The sequence below is a fragment of the Saccopteryx bilineata genome, chromosome 4 (genome assembly GCF_036850765.1).
Source record: "Saccopteryx bilineata isolate mSacBil1 chromosome 4, mSacBil1_pri_phased_curated, whole genome shotgun sequence".
Lineage (NCBI taxonomy): Eukaryota > Metazoa > Chordata > Mammalia > Chiroptera > Emballonuridae > Saccopteryx > Saccopteryx bilineata.
Genome location: NC_089493.1, coordinates 40111960 through 40136279, shown reverse-complemented (window position 1 = coordinate 40136279; position 24320 = coordinate 40111960). Strand labels below are relative to the sequence as shown.

The 24320-nt window shown below is 41.7% G+C and overlaps 2 protein-coding genes across 4 annotated transcripts in view; one reads left to right on the top strand and one right to left on the bottom strand.

The window, feature by feature from the left end:
• Positions 1–443: 443 nt before the first annotated feature.
• On the bottom strand, positions 444–16440 carry SIX4 (SIX homeobox 4). Of its 3 annotated transcripts, none has more exons than XM_066274523.1 (4): positions 15357–16269; positions 12059–12744; positions 7858–8075; positions 444–501 (listed from the first exon to the last, which is right to left on the bottom strand). In XM_066274523.1, the coding sequence occupies exons 1-4, from the start codon at positions 16211–16213 to the stop codon at positions 478–480; spliced, it is 1785 nt and encodes a 594-aa protein (XP_066130620.1). In that variant the 5' UTR covers positions 16214–16269; the 3' UTR covers positions 444–477. The 3 variants fall into 3 exon arrangements, with proteins under 3 accessions (XP_066130620.1, XP_066130619.1, XP_066130618.1); XM_066274522.1 differs by lacking the exon at positions 444–501 and adding an exon at positions 16395–16440 and having other exon boundaries at positions 3798–8075; positions 15357–16186; XM_066274521.1 differs by lacking the exon at positions 444–501 and having other exon boundaries at positions 3798–8075.
• A 6912-nt stretch (positions 16441–23352) lies between these two features.
• Positions 23353–24320, top strand: part of MNAT1 (MNAT1 component of CDK activating kinase) — a 255821-nt gene continuing 254853 nt past the window's right edge. The window contains exon 1 of the mRNA XM_066274524.1: positions 23353–23557. Within this exon, the coding sequence (XP_066130621.1) occupies positions 23469–23557 (89 nt within the window). The 5' untranslated portion in view covers positions 23353–23468. The remainder of the gene's footprint in view (positions 23558–24320) is intronic.

Genomic DNA, 24320 nt, shown 5'->3' with positions numbered 1-24320 from the left:
ACACACACACACACACGCACACACACACACACACACACACACACTGGCTTGCTGCATTTAGAAATAAGGAACACTATCCTGATCTGTGGCGGCACAGTGGATAGAGTTGATCTGGAATGGTGAGGTTGGCGTTGGAATCTCTGGACTTGCCCAGTCAAGGCACATACCAGAAGCAACTATAAATTGATGTTTCCCATTCCTCCCTGCCTTTCTCTCTCCTATCTCTAAAATAAATAATAATAATAATAATAATAATAAATTAATAAATAAAATCTTAAAAAAATAAATAAGGAACACTTTTCTTAGTTTTATTAATCTGCAATTTACCATCCATGATTACAGTTTGGTTCATCTGAGTCTTCAAAAGTGTTCCTTGAAATGAAAATTCCTCAAGAGTACAGGGTTGGGCTCATTATACCATATAAACCGTTGACCACCCACACCACGAAGATCAGTTAAGGCACTTAGGGAGGTAGGTCAATATCTGAGAGAAGGGCAGACCTAGTAGGGAGGAAAATAGATCCATGTGAACAAGGTGAAAGAATACAAAGCTAAACATGCTTCACCCAGCTCTACACATCTGAATAATTGTAGGGGGCCACAGGCTGATGATTAAATAGCAATTATTTTATCTTTTATGTTTGTAGCCCTTCCTTGGCAGGTCACTGTGTACTTTCACTCAGTAATTGATTTGATCTTAACCTGTGTGTAGGGAGGAGGAAGTGCATTTCATTAATCTTTTTTAATATAACTATCTGGATCTCAGATATAATCATATCCAACATACCCATTTCAATGGTAATAAAAAATATGTCCAGAGATGTGAATTGATATTTCCCATATCTAAAGACTAATTAGAATCCAGATTTCCTGATGCCTAAACTCTGTGTTCCATTTACTAGTCCTCATACTCTTTAGACATCTGCTCAGTTCAAATACAAATAATAGACATATATCCATAGAGAAAATATTTTTAGAAAGTATATCTATTCATAATTATAAATAGCTTTTCTGTACAACACTGCTATTTTGAAACATTGATCTAAAAAGGCTTAATCAGTACATTTTTGCTAATGACCCACTTGTCTGTCAAACTTTAGCCAACCTCTATCATCTGGAACCATCTGGAAGTAAGTGGAAAAAACCTTGGAGCAGTAAGGAAAATAATTACTATAAAGACCATCCACAGTGCTCGCTTCGGCAGCACATGTACTAAACTGACCATCCACAGATGCTATAAGTGTCACATATCTGCACCCTGGCCCTACCCCAAAATGTATTTACTTTTGCCCTCTAAATGGGGATAATACTTGAACCAGTTTAGCCATGCAGTTCCCTAATCCATAGCAAGTGCAATGATTTAAAGGGATGAATGACTGTCAGAGTTACCATTCATTTAACTAATAATTTTAAGTGTCTACTATTCTCTACTATACAAAATGTTAGAGAAACAAAGATGAAAGTGTAGAAAGGCAGACACATAATTAATTTTAGTGATGTGGTGCCACACTAAAGGAAGATGTAAATCCCAGTCTAATCACAGAATGGGCCACGCACTATTATGCTTTGTGGGTGAGATAGAGCTTCCTGGAGCATGTGACTTCTAGTGACTCTTGAAGATTGGGTGATAAGAAAGAATCTGGTCCCTTTGGGAAATAGTTTCACATGGCTACATATTAACTAGGCAGAGAGGTAGGGCCTGGGTCTCGAGGGCTTTGTATATTAAAGAGTTTAAATAGTATGAGGGAGTGGACAGCCATTTGAAGGTTCTAAACTGGAAAGCAAGGCTGGGATGCTAAGTCTTGAATTCTGAAAGTTCCACCTGAATATAGTTGGAATGAGGACCAGACATAGGATACCAGCCAGATAAGAGGTGGTTGTGATAATTCAGTTGAGCAATTGAGAAGTACTCAACTATAGCAGTAATCTTAGCAATAGAGGGGAAGAAACTGATTCAAGAGAAAATGAAAGGGAAGACATGGATACACATAGTGATCTGGTGGAGGTGGGAAGAAAGAGAAATGATTCCAGAGTGAATCCCAGATTTTTTATTTGGCCAGTGGGTGGAAGCATGCTATGAAAATGAGGAACGCAGCATGGGGAACAGGCTTAGAGCGAAGACGATGGTTTAAGTTTTCATGTATGGAGTCATAGTTGACTGGGACATTCTGAAAATATCCACTAGGGAACTGGATCTACCAGCCTGGAGTTCAGGGAATGGGTTCAGGCTGGGACAATCCCAGCAGGAAGCTGGCAGCTTTGGTTAACAACAGCAGGCTGAGTAGACAGAAAACTTGGAGGGCACAAAATTCTGGAGACACTTGGGGACAAACTGCTATACATGCTTCAAGTATTTCCTGTCCAACAACTATGGACAACCTGGCAGAGTTTTGAAATTCCTGCCTTTACTTTTGCCTCCTACAGTGCCATTCTCCAGGGAATAGGCCTGGCGCTATTTTAAAGTGTAAATCATGTTATATCATTTCTTGCTCCTCAGACTCCAGTCCAAACTATTTGGCACAGAACAACAAAGCTCTATCTGTGATGTGATCTCTGCCTATCTCTCTGACTGGATCTTGTATCACATGACTCCTAGAGGTAGCACTGTGATCTAGCCTCTGCTCCTCCCTGGGGCCCTGCTGTTCCCTATGTCTGGAATGTTCTTTTCTAAGTCTTGTTGGCTGGCTCCCTTTCACCATTCAAGCTTCTCTGCCGAAATGTTACTTCCTCAGAAATCTTCCCGGACCAATCTAATGTATGATATATCCCCATTTCTACCCTTCCCTATTCTTAATCCCATTACCCTGTTATTGACTTTATGGCACTATTATCTGAATTATCTTGTTTACTTATGTAGTTTACCAGCTCTGGTATGGGCAATGGTGATGTGCAAAGGTAAATTCCCACATTTATTCTTCCTTAAGAGAAACTAGAAAACTTGTGATACAATCATACAGCTGAAGGTCCTGAATTCCCATTAAGGGGTTTTATTTGACTTGCTAGCTTTCCAGGAGCCAAAAAATGTTTGAAGTAGGTCTGTGACCTTGTCAAATGTTTTGAAATATTTGTTTGGTTAAGATGTTATATAATGTAAATCACTCTGCAATACCGACCCTATACTCACTGAGATACACTTTAACTGGTTTAACCACACAGAAATTTGGTATACTGTCTGAAATTAACTTTATGGCTTTAACTAGTTTTGTACTAGAATTGTCCAGTTTTATTTTATTACTAGATTCCTCTTCATTTCAGTGTGGGAGGCATTCAAAATCAGATTTCATGTAATTTTAAAACTGTACCAAGGTTGAGTCTTTACACACTTGGTAATGCAGTTCTGTCCATAACTTTGTCAAACCACTTAGGGGACCCAACTTGGGTGTAACCAGATTTTGGCTAATGGGAGTGCTTTAAAGGTGGGTTATACTGAGCTCTTTTAATAAGATTGGGAATGGGGAAATCTGTGGACCTTTCAATTTAATTTCATTCAACTTTCTCAAGTACCTGATTCAGATTTTGGGACACCTAAATGATTGATACTTTTCTTTCCTTTAAGGAGGATGAAATGTATGTAATCATTAAGCTCTGAGTATGCAGTATAGTTAAATAAACGGCATAATTTCGTACAGAGACCAATAGAGATTATTTTTCCAAAGTGACTCCTTTTGTCCTTACATTTGCCAGCCTATGAAATGTGTGCATGGGGCTTGTTTTTTTTTTTCCTTCTTTGCTTTTACAGGGAAAAATCCCTTCCAACACAAGGTATGTATAAATATAAAGTTTATTTAGCATAGTGTTTAGAAAAATAAGTTCACATCATTTCAGAAAACAAATAAAACACTTAATTGTCCAGGCATTAACCCCTATTACAGTACAACATACATACGTTAGATCTCTTTGGTTGGGTAATTAAGCACAGAAATGTTCAGGGACATGCTCTGTGTGCCATCACCTAACAGTGCAGTAAAGACTCTGTGACCCCATCCCATGATATACATTCTGTATAGATTTTCTCTTTGTGTTAAGGCACAGTAAAACCATATCGAGTATATAACTGGTTGCCTCCAAACATACAGTACATGCAAACAAAGAATAAAAGTTTTTGAGAACCCTGAAAGCCAAAAGAGTCACATGCTATATAATTTTGATTAATGAAATGTATGGTTGTAATGTTAACATGGTATATCAATTAGATACAAAATAAATGTTAGGCTCTAATCTAAGTTCTAGGAAGACTTTGAAACATCTTTTGTAAAATGTAATTCTCTCCCCCACAATTTTCCTGAATTGTTTATGTTTTTATGATGAGATGATCTGTCAAAAACATTTTAAAGAATGAAGAACTTCTGGCTATGTACTAATGCACACTTGTCTAACATGTAGCAGGGCAGGCTGCAACACATGCCCGATAATCCAACTTGAACATGCAAGATGGAATAGCATATACAAAGAGATTTAAGGTCAGTGTGCAATATAACTACGAAATTTTATCTATGGCTATAATGTCTACCTGCCTTTCCTAACACAAGAAAGGCACTGAAACGTGTATGATTTAGTCATTACTCTAAATATACATGAGCTATAAAGCAGTACAACACAGGTGCTCTTGCTTGATTGAGAAACAAATGCACCTTCTCTTTAAATAACAGACTGTCCATGACTAGATGTAACTAAGAGCTAAATGCCAAATTCTGGCTGATAAGAGTGCATAGTTAGGCTCACATCAAAAATCCCACAGCCAGCCGCAGGGGTTGGGGTTTGCAGGGAGAGTTATTTTACCCCTATTCTGATTCCTCTGTGAGCATCATTAAGGGTCATTTGCAGCATCTTCAAGCATTGGTTTATGTAAGAGAGAAGTTCTGCCACATGAACTCCAAGGGTTTTGAGTCTGGCCCTTGGTATTGCAAAAGGCATTTGCAATTCTGTGCACGGAGATCATGGGGTTTACCTTATTTCATTCACATATATATGGGCTACATACCAACTGGCCCACATTTTACTGAAAGGATAGAAATGAATATAGAGTAGGTTCTTTATAATGTGCATTGATTCTTACCTGGTATATTGTGTAGCTACCTGGAGTAACTAACTGTAGGGGTATAATTACATCATGTGAGTATGAATGGGTTTCCTAGGTAAGTCTGAAGTTTTGTGCTATCTTTTTTCTATTATTATTATTTTAAGGGAAAGAGAAAGCTCTGAATAAAAGAGGCTTATTATATTTTTGGAAGACATATAAAACCTTCCCACCTCCCTTATTAGATGGGTATTTTTAAATAATTAACAAACTTTTGATATCTGCAGCAATCAAGTGGAAAACATCATATTCATGTAAACTACACCATGTAATTAATCAGAGTAACATGATCAGCACACACCCAAAGAAAAAAAACAAGCTGTACAAATAGTGGTGGAGTGGAAGAGAACTCTAAAACACCTGACTTTGTAAAAAACAAAATGAAAAACATGTAGTTTCAGCAGTTTAGGGACATTCACCAATTCTGTAAAAAAAAAAAAAAAAAAAAAGGATCTAAAGTTCTTTATCAAAATGACAGGAGAGGAGTTCTTCATAGGGCTCTTCATCTATGCCTGCCAAGTTCCGTTTTGCAATAACCACAGAAATTAAATCCTCGATGGCCCTTATTCAACATGCTTGGCATGTACAGATTTAGAGTGGACCCTTTGTTCTGGTCTTAAAGAAAGCAAGATGTGGTGACATACTTATGTTCAACAACTCGGAGTCATCTCTGAAGAGATAATTTTCCCACTTTCAGTGACCAGAGACTTTACTTACTACAAAACGATATTTGCATTATTAAAACTTGTGTTCAGAGTCCTGATAAAAATTATAACCACAGCTCATGACATTATCAAACAAGCTTCTCACAGAAACCCCAAAAGATTTAAAGAAGACGTGATAATATAGTGCAAACAACAGTCATATGTCATAATGTACCAACTGATTCAAAACTTTAGAACTAAGTTTCAAGAGGACAGAATTTTGCTCAACAGAATCTACATATTCTTTCTTTAAAATGGGTGTTTCATAGCCTACAGAATTGATTCTACATGGTCTATAATTATTTTCATTGTAATGAAAAGCGTTAACAATAATAGGTTGTTCATCCATTTGCATCATAAACACTATACATAATAAAAAGTGAAACTTAAGTTCCAAACTTAAGTTCTTCAGATCTAAAGCAATTCTGTGGTAAAATTAACCCTGTTAGAATAGTAGAAAAGAGCCGTCAGTGCTTCGTTGACACTTCTGTACCTTAGTAAGAATAATAAAAAGGCCACAAGGTAAAAAGGCACATAGAATTTATATAAAACATATTTAAATGAATCAGAGCTGCTAAATAAAGAACACGGATGTGAAAAAAAGTACCAAAATTCCAATATTGGGAGTTGGATTTCCTGTTTCAGTGTTATTAATATTGACCTTAATAGACTCCTGATAAAAATCACTACTTTTAAAATCCTACAAAAAGTGAAACTTTGTTGGAAATAACTATGTTCACTTCCTGTTCAAACAATAAAAATAAATTAAACAGTAAGAAAACATTTTTCTTTTCAGTTCATAGTGTCTGAAGTATAAGTGAAACATATACAGCATAAATAAAATTCACTGTAATTACTCAAATCCTTGTTTATAGGACTAATATTTATACCTATATTGAAATTTGTTTCAGTTTTTAGTGGAGTTGCAAATTTTCTCAACCACACAGAACTATTAGCAATTACATTTGGAAACGTATAGAGACAAACCAAGACTTTCACAAAAACGCTGCAAAACAGAAATGCGTATATTCAAAAATATACCCTTAGACTAGTGTCGAGTACCATTTATGCTACTTAATATTATCAATGCCCATGGAGTAAAAGTAAACAAAAAGAACTGTAGTGTTTCTAATGCTCTGTACTGATACTTAATTTTGTTAGGTGCATACATTTTTAATTTAAAAAACTATCCAGTTCCATTTGACCTCAGAAGTATATTAAGTCAACCAAATGATACACTTTGACTTGATATATTCCATCTTGTTCCTCTGTCTCCATCTATTTAAAAGAGAACATATGTGAAGAAAAAGGCTGCAGTAATGCAGTTCTACTCCCTTATATTTAACTGTGATCTTCATGCAGATCAATTCAAAGTCTCTTGAAAGCATTTACTTGCAAAACTAGTGTTTCCCTTTAAATGGGAAAATGCTTTCTATCCTCAGGGCTTTGTGAGATTTGCTCACTGATGCCAGGAAAAAAAAGGGCAGGGAATAAAGTTTATAAATCTTGCATCTCTTCATCCAATTGGACGGTTTGGAGCTTGGCAAGCTCTTTTTTGTCTGTTTCCAGGTCTTCACAGACAGTCTCAACTATGCCCTCTAGAACATACTTGGATTTGGAGTCCAGCATCAATAAGTTGTCTGTGGCTTTGCTCTCTGAATTTGTTAAGAAATTCTCTTTTATGTTAGCTACTGATTGCAGAACCAACCGATGTTCTCTGACAAAATCCTGGTGTACTGCTGGGGAGGGGTGACCCACCTGGTCTTCAGCTGTAGGAACTATTTCCCCAAGGGCAGCCTGGGTCATGGGGACAGACAATAGATCTTGACCAGTAATAAGGGAGCAGTTCTGAAGAGTTGCATAGTTAGTGTTGCTGACAGATGTCACAGTAGATTTGCTTGCCACAGGTACAGACATTGGCTGGCTATCAGCAATGTCAGGGTTTAGTTCAGTGGGATTTAGTAGGGTAGGGGGAGTCAGAGAAAAACTGTGAGTTGGGGATACATTAACTAATGAGGAGGCCAATGGATGAAGGCTACTCCCCGAGATATTTTCAGAAGACAGGTTTGCACTTACTTGTGCATTCTGATTGACAGGCATCAACTGAGAAAATACCAGGCTCCTCTCCAAGCCCTCCTGTTTAACAGATCCTATAGTCTGGCTTGAATTAGGAACAGTGTATACCACTGCACTGGGAGCAAGAGAACTCAAGAAAACTTTTCCTTGCTGGACTGTGGTAGACTCGCTTGTAAATGTGCTCCCATCAGAAGTGCTTGAATTTACTGAAATATTACCTAAAAAAAAGAAAAAAAAGAAAAAAAAGAAAAAGTTCAAATTGTCATTGATTAAACTGATAAGCAAAAAAAAAAAAAAGTCACTTTTTTACACACATGATTTTTCTCAGGTTTGGCAAAATCACCTGGAGCACTTAAAACTATAGATTCTGCCCTGGCTGAGTAAGTAGTTCAGTTGATTCAAGTGTTGTCCGAATATGCCAAGGTTGTCCCCAGTCAGGTCAGATATAAGAATCAACTAATGAATGCATAAATAAGTGGAATAACAAATTGATGTTCCCCTCTCTCTTCTCCTCTTCCAATCTCTCTAAAATCAATAAAACAACAACAACAAGCATGCAGATTCCCAGGCCCCACTCCAAGAATCTGGCTCAGGAAGTCCCAGGACAGGTGTATTTTTAACTCCCTGAGGATTCAGATGACCAAGTGGGAGTGACAACTACTGGTTTAGAAACCAAGTGTGAAAAAATCTTTTCCAAGTTCTAATTTTAGTCATTTCTGATTCATAAAAAATATTCATCTTTTTCTATATAGACCCCAATTTTTTATCTTTCAATTAGTTGATAGTTATTGCTATCTCTGCTAGTTAGAACTAGAAAAATTAAATGCAAAATAAAATGCCTTTGTTCAGGACAAGCTAAGTAACTCACATAAAATATAAATGGAAATGTCAAAAATAACATAAAATGAGTTACTCTGCCTGACCAGGCGGTGGCACAGTGGATAGAGCATCGGACTGGGATGCAGAGGACCCTGGTTCGAGACCCCGAGGTCGCCAGCTTGAGCACGGGCTCATCTGGTTTGAGCAAAAAGCCTACCAGCTTGAACCCAAGGTCGCTGGGTCCAACAAGGGGTTACTAGGTCTGCTGAAGGCCTGCGGTCAAGGCACATATGAGAAGGCAATCAATGAACAAGTAAGGTGTTGCAACGCGCAATGAAAAACTAATGATTGATGCTTCTCATCTCTCTCCGTTCCTGTCTGTCTGTCCCTGTCTATCCCTCTCTCTGACTCACTCTCTGTCTCTGTAAAAAATACATAAATAAATAAATAAATAATAATAATAAAAAAAGAGTTACTCTGGGGCTTAAATCTAACCATATAAACTTGTACAGACAAGTTGCAACTTTTGCCAAATTAACCAGAAAGTCATGTTAAGTCAACAAAACATTCAGTAGGTTTTTTTCTTATCTTGTGCCATTCTGAATTTTTAGTGTTGTAGTTATAGGAAGAATTAATGATAATGAAATGTGTTTTTATGAATATAGATTAATATAAAGAACTAGAGCTAATGCTTCTCTAAAACAGTTTGAATCTTTTGAGGCTCTTGCTGTTATAGCCTGCAGAGACCAGAAGTTGAAAATGAAATGTAAATAGAAAGCTGAGAAGATGTTCAAATCAGGTAACTCAGACAAAGTAGCTAAACGAGACCCTCGCCCCATTCCCACCATCAAATAAAACTCCTTTCTTTCTGAGTCTTTACAAAGGCATAGTGAAACTGATGGCAATTATCTTGCCATTGAAGGTGACCTGGGGGAATTTTGTGACAGAATAGTTTTAGAAGGGCTGTTTATCCTGATCGTGAACTAGATGTTCAGTGAACTATCATTTGAGAAAACAGCCAATGGAAAAGGCAATTCATCTAAAACAGTCGTCTTCTTGAATTACTACAATAATTGTGATTATATTACCACTTATATTGATAAATCAGTGTCACTTGGTTGTCTGTCTTCCAAATGTTTTTAAGCATTCTAAATGCAAAGGTTTAAAATAAAAACATACATACAAACAAAAACCATAACACTATGTTTGACCTTATTAGCCACCTGTAAGAATTCATCAGTGAAATACTCATGTTAAGAAAAACATTTCTATGTTATGTTTGAGTTCTTCCCTAACATAAATGTTTGTTCTAGGCAAAACTGATGAAAAAAGTTTTCATTTGAAAGTGTGTAACTTCAACTTAACTATGCTTTAAAATTACTGTTGGCTGCTAAAAATCTGAAATAGTTGTTCACTTTCCTGTGCTGTGTGGTAGCCAAATTATTTGCCAGTGCATATAGTTATTTTTTGATAGAGTCATAACAAATAACAATAGATGGTACATTTCCCTCAACTATTATTGAATATAAATAAAGTAATATTTTTGAATGTGTAGAAACTATAACACATATATGTGAAGGGAGAAAATAAGATGTGGTCTAAAACTTGACATTTAAACATAATTGCAATTAAATTACAAATTGAACAATAATTTCAGTCAGTTAAGAATCCAATTGAAAAATGATACAGGTACAAAGTGTACCTTGTAAGGTAAGAAAAAGCCCTTATTTTCTCAGAAAAAGATGTAGATATTCTGCCTTTCCATATAAATGCCAACTATAGAAAGATTATCTATCTTGTCTAGGTATTTTTAAGAAAGACTCAGGTATCTCTTTTTGAGAAAGGCTTAACCCTCAAATGCTCTATTAAGAGCTGCAATACACCACAACTATAAAGAAACGTAGCTTCCTGGACCCAACGGTTTTACACTTAAGCCTTCAAGTCTCCCAGACAGTCTAAGGATTGACAGCTCTGTCATTTGAGTTTAGCTTTTTTAAGTGAAAATGCTATTCTTATTCATATTAAATGCCCCATTTTAAAAATTAACCATTAGTTTGCAATAATTTTCTATGGTAGCACTTTTCTAGATTACCTGTGAAAATTATTTCTGCCTTTTCCCTCACCCAGTCTACATAGGTCAAGTTATGTTCTCTAAAATGTTATGTACTATTTGGAAATTTCCTAAAGAGAGAAAAGGGATTAGATCCACGTTAAATTATTATAAAACTAAGCACTTTGGCTTTCTTTCCCTGTGGTTTTCATATTTTTGCCCCATGATGGGTAGTAACTTAATCCTTTCCAAAAGGAGGAACAGTGAGAAAACAGATAACATGCTGCAGAACTGTGGTGTTTTACTACCATTTTACCCAAAGGGAAACAAATGTACAGAATGGTATTTACTCCCCAACATCTTTTTCATTAATCCTCAAATAAGCTAAAGTAGATTACAGTTGTTTTTAAAAAGTTGCGCATAAACTGATTATTTTTGATATAACCATTTTATAAGAAGCTGATCTTTAAGGCAAACAATTACTTATTTTGGGTTGGTAAAACAATCTGGACTTTCAAATTTGCTTGCAGGAAGGTAAACATGCGTTAACATTTCTGTACTCCTGAATGCAAGGGGATATGCAACCTCCACTGCCTTTCTAACCATTTCTGTTTCTATATAGAAAAAAAAAATGACAGACATCCAGACTTGGTTAAAGTCAGTGAAGGACTGGCATAGCAGTGTCTGGTTTCCCAAATTTCAGGTCAGTGCTTTCCTTAGTAGACTGTCTTTAGTAAAGCCACAAATATACAGAATAAGGTTTACAGTTGCCTTCACTAATAAACCTGCCAATTTAGGAGGTGAGTGCACATGCAGAGCAATAGACACCCAATCACATATTCCTCTAGTTTTCCTTTAGGTCTATTAGTCTTAAAGAGAAACACAAATCAAACAGTTGATCCAGTCTTGCTCTTCTAAAACACTTTTTTGGTCAAATAAGTAATGCTTAGATACTCCCCTAATTTTGTGTTCTTAGCAATATTATTAACTTATAATCTTAAAATGCCAAGCAATGGGTTATTCTGTAAGCACCAACTGACTTATCATATTTCTATAATTGTAGACCTGGCAAGACTTGCTATGACCTGTATTTTTCCATTCAGTTGGTAGGAAAATAAAAACCCATCCCCCTATGATGTCAAGGAACCAAGCAAGCTGGATATTACGTGGCTGTTGTGAAGGAGAAACAAATCAAGGCTATTAATACTGCAGCTGTGGCACCCAATAGGGTACCTGAACAGTCACATCAATCCATAGCTCTCACCAGATATGTCACTTAAAGCAGCTGGCTAAACATTACTGGTGCATTATAGTACCAAATGAGACTTTTACCTTGTGAAGCTGCCACTGAAACAGGAGGCAGCTGCAGTGGAGAGAATCCAATGCTCCCATTAAGAAACTGGCTGTTTGCTCCGGAATTGGGGATCTGGACAATGCCATACTGATTAATTTGCACGGGTGTAGTAAATGTCACGACAGAACCTCCATCCTGAGAAGCCACTGTCTGAATGCCTTCTCTTTTCACCTCAGTGCTGGGGATCAACCCTGGGAATGACACAGGGGCACTGGGGCTGTAGGAGGTGGTAGCTGTTGAGTTAGCTGAAGAACTCTGGAGGACTTTGAATTCCTTCACATCCTGGGAGGTAGAGCCCAATATGTCAGTCATGGATAGTCCATTGCTCACAATGTTTGAAGCCATTTTGGGTGGGTTCAATGACACTGTCTGTGTATTTCCCATGTTTAATCCATTAAGGATAACTCCGTTGGGTCCCTGAATGAAAGAATTACCATTAAGGAAGACAGGTGAAGTACTTGCAGGTACCAAGCTTCCATTCAACAAAACTCCAGAAGAGCTTAATATCTTAGCACTTCCAATTTGTTGCATATATACTGGCTCCATGTGGCTGGAAAGGCTGAGGTTGGTGACACCATCGGAGGACCCAGAGAGTGGGTGAGGAGACAAATCCTCATGGCCCTTGCTGGATTCATCTTCAGTGCTGGGATTGCCATCCGACTCACTGTAGTGAAGGGGAAATCAAGACATCAAGAAAAGTCAGGGAGCTGACAATCTACACAGTGCCATTTGTTTGGAAAACCAGCTTCCAACCCCTTTAAAGGCAGCATTTAAAGAAAGCACAGCAGGACATCTTTCAGTCCTGTTTAAGCTATGAGGCCTTTTAGCAGAGTCTGACCAGAGACTCTGGGAAGATGTAAATTCAACTAATAGGATTTACAGGAGAATTGTTTTTCTAGCACTTTTATGCCGCTATTTATACCACAGGAAAAAGTTATTAAATGATTTGCTCAGTCTTTCCTGTTTAGAAACTCCTACCCCTCTCTTCAAACCAATTCAGATTAGAGTAATTGTGAAGGTAAATGAAACTGCCAAAGGAACAGGAGGTGAAAAGTGTTCTGCTTTGTTTGCCAGTTAGTTCACAAGGGGTCATTTTCTCACCTGCTCCCAAACTTCTACTCCACCAGACTGACAACTCTTTCATTCAACAAAGTGGCTGGCCTTGTAGGAAAGGCACTTTCAACCCCCAAACTGTTATGTGCAGTCAGTTGCCTCTGAATCCAAAGAAGGCCTTAGGGGCCTATTTAACATACACCATCCAGTACCCTGGTGAGGTGGAAGGGAAAGGGTAGTTCACTCAGCTGCCCAGCAACTATCAGATGCCTGCCCAGCACCCTCGGTCCTTCCAGGCAAGACTGTGACCCGCAGCTCCCCAAATTGGGGAGAATAACAAGTACGGGAAAAGGTAGTGGTGGGGGTTTCCCATTTGGTCTGAGGGTGAGCGGATGAGAAATGGTGAGTAGGACATTGGCAGTTTGGAAGAGTGGCGAGACTTGGCCCAGCATAAGATCCGACCTCCCTGCAGTGCCCGGCGATCGGTTCGCTTTCATTCCGAGGGGCGGGGATTAAACGGGCTTTGGGCTGCGGGGCCAGGAGCGCAGAAAGCGCTTTGATTTACGAGCTGAGGCTGAGCCGCCGTCGCCGTCTGCGAGGGTGACTCACCCGAATTACGGGTGGGAGGTAGATCCGGAGAGGGGCCTAAACCAGGCAACTGGGCAAGGGGCGGGGTGGGGGTGGGTGTAGAGTCGGAGCGGGGGGGGGGAGTGCTGGGGGGGGGAAAGCAGGTAGAGTGTGATGGAGGAGACCCAGGGGACGCTCCCCGTCCGGGAGCGGAGGCTGCAGGGCAGCTAGCCTGAGCCCCACGCCTGCTCCCCACCCTCAGAGCTCTTGGTCCCTGGATTCTGTTGGGGTTCGGAGTGACGGGATCTACGGCCTCAAACGGACGCGGGGGCAGGCGGCGTGGCGTTATCAATGCGCCTCCTCTGGGTTTCCTGCAGGCAGGTCGCAGTGCGCGTTTTGTTTTGGTTACCGCGAGGCCGAGCCCGGCCAGCGCCTCCTTCCCTGCCTGTGATTGGGAACCTCGGGGCCGTCGAGCCCGCGGGAGCGCAGGGGCGGGCCGCTGCGGGTGCTGGAATGCGCTGGGTGATCACCTTCGCCCGGCCGGTTAGGATCCCCGGCTCCCAGGTTCCTTCCCGGAGCAAAGCTGCGTTTGGACTCTTTCTCTCCTATCTATCCCCGTGGGGCTGGAGACACCATCTCTTTTGGTGACCTTTTCGGTACTTGGTCCAATATACAGAGACACACACCAGGTGTTTTAACTCGGGAGGACGCACAAACGAGGTAGTAAACCCGATTATATTCTACCCGTAGGGTAAACAAACCCTGCCAATCAAAAAGTTCAAAACCGCCAGGGTGGGCGCTCTGGAGGTGCGGAGTTGATACCCTACTCCTCTCTGTTGTCCTCCTTATGCCAGTCTGCCGCCGCCTCCGACCACCGGACCAGGAGGGAGCCACACAGTGTTCTGGGGCCCAGGAAGCAGCCCTCTACCCCGCCACTACCCCGGCGGCACTGAAATCCGATCCGAAGGCGTTCAGAATCAGGTTTCAAAACACCGCAAAGCCGAGCGGTACCAACACCCCACATTGCCGCGGCCGCGCAGGGAAACACGGCGGGCAGAGTGAATGATTAACTCTGTCATATAAAACCTCGACGGCCCCAGACCCTCATCTGTGCCGCCAGCCCCAACCAACACTCTCCTCGCTCTAGTCTAGAGCCACCGCAACCTCCTGTGTAGACTTGCGCGGGGGTGGGGGGCAACAGCACCCTGTGGGTCGAGGAGCGCGGGCGCGCGCGACCCCACGAAGGTACGGACCCCGCCCGCCTCGGGCGGCCGCGAGAGCTGCCTTTCCGGCGCTTACACACGCTCACGCTCCTTCGCCCCGCCAGAACCGGGGAGAGTAGCAACTTCAAAGCCAGCGGGATGGGGGTGGGAAACTGGGCAGCAGTGACCAGCCGAGGTGGGGGCGGGGACTGAAACCTGGGCGAGCGACGAGAAACTTCTTAGGGGGGAGGGTAAGGAGAGAGGTTCTCCCGCCCCTAGCCACGCCGTCCCCCCTTCCCCGGTCGCGGAGAGAGGTGGGGGGCGGGGAGAGGTGGGCAGCCGGACCAGGCTGGTGGGGAAGGTAAGCGCCATGTTTGCGAGAGCTAGGAGGAAAAGAAAGCTGGGAAGGGGGTGGGGGAGAGGAAGGGGGAGAAGGAGGAAAGTTGGCGCTCACCTTTTAGACTGGGTCTCGGAGGGGTTCCGATCGCGCTGCCGCCGGTTCTTGAACCAGTTGCTGACCTGGGTGAGGGAGAGGCCGGTGATCTTGGCCAGGTGCCGCTTTTCGGCGGGCGAAGGGTAGCGATTCTGCTTGTAGAGCTCCTTGAGCGCGTTGCGCGACTTCTCCTTGAAACAATACACCGTCTCCTCGCCGTCCCAGATGGTGCGGGGCAGGGGGAATTTCCTGCGGAGCCGGTACTTGTCCACGGCGCCCAGCGGCCGGCCGCGGGCTCGCTCCGCCTCGGTGTAGCGCGCCTTGTACCAGAGCTGCTGCAGCAGCGGGTGGTTGGCCGACTCGAAACTGTGGCTCTCGAGGATGCTGTAGAGCTCGGGGTAGATGCCCTGGTGGAAGGCCACCAGCGCCCGCGCCTTCAGCAAGCTCTCGTTGCCACGTAGCAGGTCGCTCTGGGGCAGGGACCACAGGAACCGGGCCAGGCGGTCCAGGTTGCCCCCCTGCTGTAGCGCCTCGCACACGCAGGCGACATGGTCGGGCGAGAAGGCCAGTGTGGTCTGCGCGGCGGCGGCCGCGGCGTGGTGGTGCCTGCTCAGAAGTTCCGAGTGGAGTTGTACCTGATCCGCCGCCGCTCCGGCCGCCGCCGCTGCCGCCACTGCCCCTTCCTCTCCGCTCACCCTGGCGGTGGCGTCCCCCGGCTCCAGGGGAAAAGGGGCTGGAGCCGGGGGGCTCAGGCCAGCCGCCGCGCCCCCCGCCACTTCTCGAGGCGCCTCCTGCCCTTCCGAGGCGCTTTCCATCCCATTCTCCTGCTTGATGTCCGCCGCACTTGCGATCTGCCCGGTGGGGGAGGAAGAGGACATTTTTTGTTGTTTATTTTCCTCCCTCCCACACTCCCTCGCACTCTTTTCCTCTTTCTTTCCCCCTCTCTTACTCCTCCTTCTTCGTCTCCCTCCCCCCTCCCCCCCTCCGGAAAGCCCACTCCCTCCCTCCCGGTTTCGGCTGGATCTGGCCGATCAGGTTTCCCCCCGGCCACGCAGTCACCATTAAGATAGCTGCTAGAGCAAAGTAGTGTAAAAGGATAGCTGCTTTCTGCCTTTCCCCCAACGTGACTCCTCGGGTTGCTGCATACTATATGGCACTGGCGGCCCGGCCGGCGGGCCGCGCCACCTCATTGGCTATTTCACATTCAGAGGGAGGAGGAGACACCGTTTCTATCCTTGTCGATCACCCGCCTTTCACTCCACCCCTTGCCTTTCTCTCTCCCCCTGACCCCCAGGCACCTATACCTGAAGGAAAACACCAACATTCTTTTCAGGCCGTGTTCCTGGGCGGGAAATTACCTAATGTGGCCTGAAAACTGGACAACAGACTCTTTCAAAGACAGTCCCTAGGATTCCAGAGGGAATATTAATTGTGTGGCCTAAAGGTCCGGATGCGAAACTCTTAACAAAGAGACCCCCCCCCGCCCGCCGCCCTGCATTCAGATGACAGAATTTCTAAGAGGACAACTCAGAAGTTTCCCGACCTCCCTCCTTCTGTACCTGTTTTTCCGGACGTTTTTAATAAGGGTATTCAAAAGGGTCAATAATAGAATGGCACTGGGAATGTTCTAAGGGAGAAGCATTTACAGTAAATTAAAGTTCCAAAAAGGGAAACACGCTTGGAACCTTAAAATAAGGAGTATAAGTAGTCCAATAAGAAAAAAAAAAACAAGAAACCTTCAAAATAATGTGTTTAATTTGAAATCACCCGAAGGGGTGGTAATCCAACTGAATTGAACATAAGCATATAGAATATTTATGTTTTTCCTGGGTGAGTAGGGTGGAAGAGAACCAAGCTTTAGATTTAGAGAACAGTATGCAAATTTAAGTCTTTAGTATGAACATTTAAAAAATGTACGTGTATGAACAGATCTTTGGAGATGATATTCCTGGTAGGAACACCATGTCTATGTGCAGGTGTCTTGCAAGAGATCAGTGCAGGATCAGCAGCTCTTTCCACAGCATAGACAGATGGAAGACTGCCCTCTGGTTTGAGGTAAAGTGCTTGGGGGTGGAGTCGGCTGCTCTTCCCAGTTCTTTCCTTCATGGCTTTTGCATAAGGTTTTAGCTCAAAAAAAGGATGAACACATCTCTGCTTCTCTGATAATTGTGAGTCAGTTGGGTCCATTTGCTGGTGCTTTTTCTCAAAATCCAACATTTTAATGACATCATCCTAACCTTTATTTCAGGGTGGCCTCGTGTTTCTACTTCCCAATTGCCCATAACTGCCTACTTCAGCATATTATAAAGCAGCTGTTTAGGTCACCTGCTGTCATGATGAACTTGAAGTTGTTGTTTTTTTTTCATGGACGGGCTACATTCTACTGTTGGTCAACCAAGATATCATTTGATTTTATACTTAATTTACTTTTGTACCACCCTAATGAAGCTAATACTGACTTCTCTGATAGATTTAACATTCATAATCATGGAAAAGACCATGTATTTCTACCCCACTGGAAATAACCAGTTAGATATCAAGCTTCAGGACAATATCTGTGATTCATATCTTCTGTGATTTTTTAAAAATACACTTTTTATTTTAGAATGATTTTGACTTACAGAAAAGTTACAAAAGAATACAGAGACTTCTCTACCTAATTTCGCTTAATGTTAGCATATTACATTGTAATGATACATTTATCCAAACAAATGAACATTGCTGCAATACTATTAACTAAACTCTAGACTTCATTTGGATTCACCAGTTTTTCCGCTAATGTCTGTCTTTTGTTCCAAGATCCAATCCAGGATACCACATTGTATTTAGTTCCTTGAATTTTAAAAGCCTATTTATCAAAGCAGACAGGAGGTAGTGTGGTTTAGTGGAAAGGATGTGGATTTGGGGATCAGCTAGCTAGACGTTAAGTTTAATCCTAGTTCTGCCATTTATTACCTATTTAACTATAAAAGGTGGACAGGATTGTTGTGAGGATTAAATGAGATAAGATGTGTCAAAACGCACCTGGCACATAATTTATCTTTGTCAAATGTTTTTATCTTTATCCTGATAGTGCAAAGTAGGGAACTTTTCAGTTGTATATACTTAAGGAAAATTCATTTGTCTGTATTATAGGGCTATTCAAGTTCAGATCACAGAAGTCTTCTTCAGGTGTATTATCTATCAAATATAGTGCATTGATTTGGAAAACCATGTATTGGCTTTCTCTGCATGTCTTCTGTATAGTGCCTTCAGAGCACCAAGTTCAACAAATTATATAGAAGTAACAGTGACCTTCTGTTGACATCTGTAGCCTGTGCTACATTGGCATTCTATAGCTCCTGAAGGAGATTCCTGTAGGACCAGAATGAAATCCAACACCAGGCTCTGGATTCCTTTAGAGGGCTGAGCCTCAGAGCTCATTCTGGCAGCAATTCAGAGTGGACTGGAAGCCTTTGACTCAAACATGGACAGCTACAATGGAACACCAGACTTGAGGATGTGCAGAATTAACCTTAGAGCCCTGGTTTTGTCAAACGATTTGTAAAATTGATGAATACTTGCTTCTACTCCTTATGTGTGCCATGCTGTGAACATTGAGTCTGCTGTGCTGATATGTAATCTGAAGCTGTGTTGTGATATGGGAAGAAAACAGAGTTGAGGCTGGGATTGTGTGAGAGGACAACCAAGCTGCTTGTTTCTGTATCTTTTCCTTCCTGCTTGATAATAGTGATGAGAGTATATGGAAATATTTTGCCGTTTTAGTTTACTGAAGAAAATTTGGTCCAGCACAAAATGTTACCCTTCACTTGAATACATATAATGGAGTTGCCACTAAGTATAGAGATTTCTTTTTCAAGACTGACTATGCCTGTCTGAAAGATAGAGGGAAGGGCATATTAACTGTATCTTGGTAGGCTCTTTCTGTTTCAGAATGCTTATGTACTGGTACCGTTAAGAAAGTTAGGTTCTAAGGTTATCTTCCAGGTAGAGGAGGTGGTCCATTTTTATTTAGTTACCAATGGTTGATGATATGTAATCAACATTTCTGAAGGATCATTCATTTGCCAAATATTTATTGAGTCCTTATTTAGTACAAGGTGTTGCATCAAATACTCAAGGATAGAAAGATGGATAGATTTGGGTCTTTGATCCTGGTGAGTGTAAAAGCTTAGGGGGCAATAAGACATTCCTAATTAGATACTTTACAGGGTATGGGAGTGGTGAGAATAAAGAGATTCATTTGGAGAAGAGGAGGGCAATGAGGAATGGATTTTTAACTGGGCCTTTAATGAGAAGAATTTTGAGAGAACAAGGATAGAGTTCATTAGAGAATGGGGAACAAAATAACTAAGGCATGGAACTACGATGTTATGTTGTATGATATAATTCTGAACTATTAAGTAATTCAGTGTGTCTGGAGTATGGGTTTTATGTAAGTGTGTGATGAGAGATTAGTTTAAAAGGCATATTGGGGACAAATTATGAAGGACTTTGAGTGACATGCCCAATTTGCTATAGTGCAGTGAACATGGTCCTACAGTTGCTATGTCTGTATAATATCATGGCCATAGGTGATAGGTCCAGGTATGGTTGTTTGTCCCAAACTAAAACAGTCAGAATACTATTTGGGGGTTGTTAAAACTTGTATGAGGAGAAGAGTTAAGACTAGTAGAGGGAGCCTTGGATGTAATGCTTGGGAGTTTGCAGTGACCAAGCTACCTGCCTGTGGGATACTGATGAACAGTAGGTGACAGGGAGGGTGACTTAGTGAGTTGCAAGGGTAACAGTAAAGTGAAGAGATCCTGGTAGAGATGGAATAAGTGTCAGGCTCTAGTTATCTCCTAGGTATAGCAGCATTTTTGTCTTTTGTGGTAATATGAATTTTCCCAGGGGCCAGAATCTCCACTTGAACTGGCCTAGGACCAAGGTTGAACTTAATGAATCACGTTATCAAACCGTGTGAAGAGCAGGAATGCAGCTGGTTAGATTTGAAGACCCATTGTCCCATTTTACTGGTTTCTGCCTTTATCAAGTAAGGTTTAGTCTTCCAAAGAGCTTTTCCCAGAAGGCTTGGAACCACAGTTCTCAGTAGTTTTTAGCTCACATTTTCTAACTTCAGGTGGTGCTACTTTTCCCTTCCTGTCAATTTGAAAAATTTTAGGGAAGATTTTTTTTTTTATTGGTCCAGTAAGGTTTGTATGTCAACCCCTAAGCCAGAGGGTCAGCATTGTATCGGTAGCCTCATTGAAATATCAGAGGTCTGTGGGGGAGGATCTGTTTTCCATAAGACGTTGGTGGGGAGGGGGAAGGATGATAGCTAAATATGCCCTTCAAATGAGGAAAGCCCAGCCCGGATCCATAGCTTTGGGACTGGGAAGGAAGGTCTGCATTTGAGAAACACTGTCCCAGAAAGGTAGAATCTACTCTTAACTGAGACAGGAATGCTAGAGGGTGAGCAGATCTGGGAAGAGTGGTCCATTGTTGGGATGTAGGAAACTTGATAGTTTGGTGGTTTTAATATAGGCTGAGGTTCTGTTTAAATTAGAAGTCTGGTGTTATCAGTGCTTTCTTTCTCAAAGTTTTCTGATCATTCTTTGTTAGCAAACCCTGCCAATAATAATGGTATACATTTCAGAGTTTCTATTATGTAGGAGTTATTGTAGTAGGACCTTGGTGTATGTACATGTCATGAAATCTAATCATTATGGCAAGCCTGTACAGCATGTTATATGGAAGAAGAAAACAGGTAAGGGACAATAAGAAATTTGGCTCAAAAACAAGTCTAATTTAGAAGAATAGGCTCTTCCCATTACATTACACTGCCTTATTTATTTATTTATTATTATTATTATATTTTTAGAGAGAGAGAGAGAGAAGGACAGGCAGGGACAGACAGGAAGGGAGAGAGATGAGAAGCATTAACTCGTAGTCGAGGCACTTTAGTTGTTCATTGATTGCTTTCTCATACATGCCTTGACTGGTGGGCTCTAGGTGAGCCTGTGACCCTTTGCTCAAGCCAGCAAGCTTGGGCTCAAGCGAGTGACCTTGGGCTTCAAGCCAGTGATCTTTAGGCTCAAGCCAGCAATCACGGAGTAATGTCTGTGATTCCACACTCAAGCCAGCAACCCTGCGCTCAAGCCGGCGACCTCAGGGTTTTGAACCTGAGTCCGCAGAGTCCCAAGTGAGTACTCTATCCACTGTACCACCACCTGGTCAGGTACACTGCCTCTTTTAGATATTAATGTAATACTACTCATACTACTGTTAATAATGGCTAACAGTTATTAAGCTCTTACTCTGTGTTAAGTACTGTGTTAAGCACTTTAAATTAAATATCATTTAATCTTTACAAGTGTTATCCTCAACTTATATTTGGAAAAACTGAGGCTGAGGTCATGTAGCTAGTAAGTGAGGAAGCCCACACTTGAGTCCAGCCAAATCTATAAGCACTACTTTCTACTGTCTCTAGTTCCATGATTATTTTAATAATGTCTAAAAATTTTATTTGCTCACTGATCATGTTCATTTTCACCATAAGTATCCTGCTTTGTTAAAATATAAAGATCCTAAAAGTTGCCTTTATTCTTAGAGCTTCACTCTGAGTCATGTCATATAACTGGTTTGGATGCATTCTCTTTCAGTAAGACAATAGCAGCATACATAATAAGCTTCCAGGTGGGCACATCATTTGATATTGCCTATTTTAATAAATTTACATTTGGTTTGATCTTGTTAATGAACAATATTATGGTAAAAAAGATGACATGACTTATTTGATGAATCCCTGGAGTCTGTATACTCATACAAAGCCGTGTGCTGCCATGGCCTGCTTTGGTCTCTCTTTTCCAGATGTGCTGTTCAGTTGTTTGTTAGGTTTCCTATTCATATCCCATGGAAATCCCACTGTGTTAACACATTATGGGTTCCACATCACTGTTCAAAAAGGTGGGAGTTGAATGTTCCTTCTTATATTTTTATTGAAAAGAGCAAAAGTGCTATGAAAAATTAAAATTATTATGAGTGTATACAGCTGATATTCATTGTATGAGTTATAAAAAGCTTTGTCTTCATGTCCACTTCTGATGGAATTTGAGTCAAATTACAAGACAATGCTTGGCATAAAAACTTTTCTCACAATACACTACTGTTGATAGTCATTCACTCATTTTTCATTTACTTATTAAATATCAACAAATTCTTGTAATGGAGATGATAAGATGTGTCCCTTACAGTGGAAGGAGTCTATTACCTAATAGAGCTGTTTATAGACTTCACTTTACAGCTTGATAAATGCAGTGAACGTGGCTTACTATTTGCAAAGAGATTCAGGCTCTCTAGAATTACTGAAATACATTGTATATTCTTGTGTGATTCCTCTGCACCACTATCCCCCCAACTGCACCCCTCAGCCCAGTATTTGGGGAAATAAATATTGTCTTTGATGCAGGGAGGGTAAGAGATACTGGAGTCAAGTGACACTGTTAAGCCAGGTGACATTGTTAATTTCTTCAGAGCAGATATTATAGAATATACTGACACTTAGAATCTGTACTATTTAGAGTCGGTGCAGAGACTTTCATTATAGATAACTTTTTCAAACTTTCTGTCTACGAATGCATATTATTTCTGTGCTTGCATTACTGTGCAAATATAAAGGAGAAGTATACAGCACAGACTATCAAATTGTTCAAAAGGAAATACTATTCTAAATTACAGAATATGTTATGTACACCAGGCATAAATCTTTGAAACCATGGGAATATTTTCAGAACAAGATGGAATCTATGTTCCTAATTGTTTAATAATTCTTTGAAAAAAATACATTTAGGTGTACAGAGATGAGCCTTTATGTTCAATTTGCCTGTTTAAAAGCCCTACTCCGAAATCCAAGATACTGCGCTGGCTTAACAGAAGCTAAGACGGAGCTTCAGCTGCCGGACCGGAAAACTCGCTGCCGGAACGTTTGTGCTCTAGTGCCTTTTCCCGGCCGGTGCTCATTCTCAAAGGGACCGTCTCAGCCAAGTGCCTGTTGGTAGGAGGAACCTGTTTGGCGTCGGTTCTTAGGGGGCTTGCAGGTGACTGTGGCTGTTGTGAAGCAGGCGTGGCGGAGGTCATACGAAAGAAGGTTCCATGGACGATCAGGGCTGTCCCCGGTGTAAGACCACCAAATACCGGAATCCTTCCTTGAAGCTGATGGTGAATGTGTGCGGACACACTCTGTGAGTCGGGAGACTGTGGATTTCACGGGGGTGAAACGCGCAGGGAGGGAGAGCCGAAAGATGCTTGGCCTCGGTTCACGGGAGAAAAGGGCGTCATTAGTTCTGACACACGGGGAGGAAAATGGGGAACGTTGTTGTTGTAAACGGGCCGTAGCCGCTAGCCCCAACCGCTCTGGCCTGCAGGTTCCCAGATGTGGTACCTAGCAGTTTGTCAGGTTTCCCTTCCATAGCCGAAACATCTTGACTGTATTTCCAGACTGTGTTGTCTGCTGGGGTCCAGACATATCGCTGGTTATAAGCGTGGGGGATCGGAGTGTTTACATGCAAAATGTTTTTATTGAAATGGAGCGAAAGTGCTGTGAAAACAATTACTGTGTGAGTCAGTTTGAAAGCCCCGTCTGTACGCCCACCTGTCCTGATGGAGTTTGGTTAGATTCTCAACACTTAAAGGAAGAAAAATCCAGATTCCAGGCAGTTAATTTTGAAGACATAATAATGGCTGGCATTTATTGAGTGCCCATTATTTGCCAGGCACTGTTCTAAGCGCTTTACCATGCATTATCTTACTTCATTCCCATAACAACCCCATGAAGTAGGTACTGTACTAGCATCCTGGGAAATGGGAGGAAAACCGAGACTGCTCAAGGTCCTTTGTTAAGTGGGGCCCGCCAGAATTGGAACGCAAGATGTCTAACTCTAGAATGCTGGTTTATTGTGTGTGTGTGTGTGTGGGGGGGGATTGGGAGAAGGAAGGAGGTTGGGT

Excerpts from the sequence above, each read along its gene's own strand:
- SIX4 (XM_066274521.1), bottom strand. The coding sequence starts at position 16,213 with ATGTCCTCTTCCTCCCCCACCGGGCAGATCGCAAGTGCGGCGGACATC. Across the intron at positions 12,745-15,356 it reads TCCGAGACCCAGTCTAAAAG|TGAGTCGGATGGCAATCCCA; the intron begins GTGAGCGCCAAC and ends CCTTCACTACAG. Across the intron at positions 8,076-12,058 it reads TTCAGTGGCAGCTTCACAAG|GTAATATTTCAGTAAATTCA; the intron begins GTAAAAGTCTCA and ends TCTTTTTTTTAG.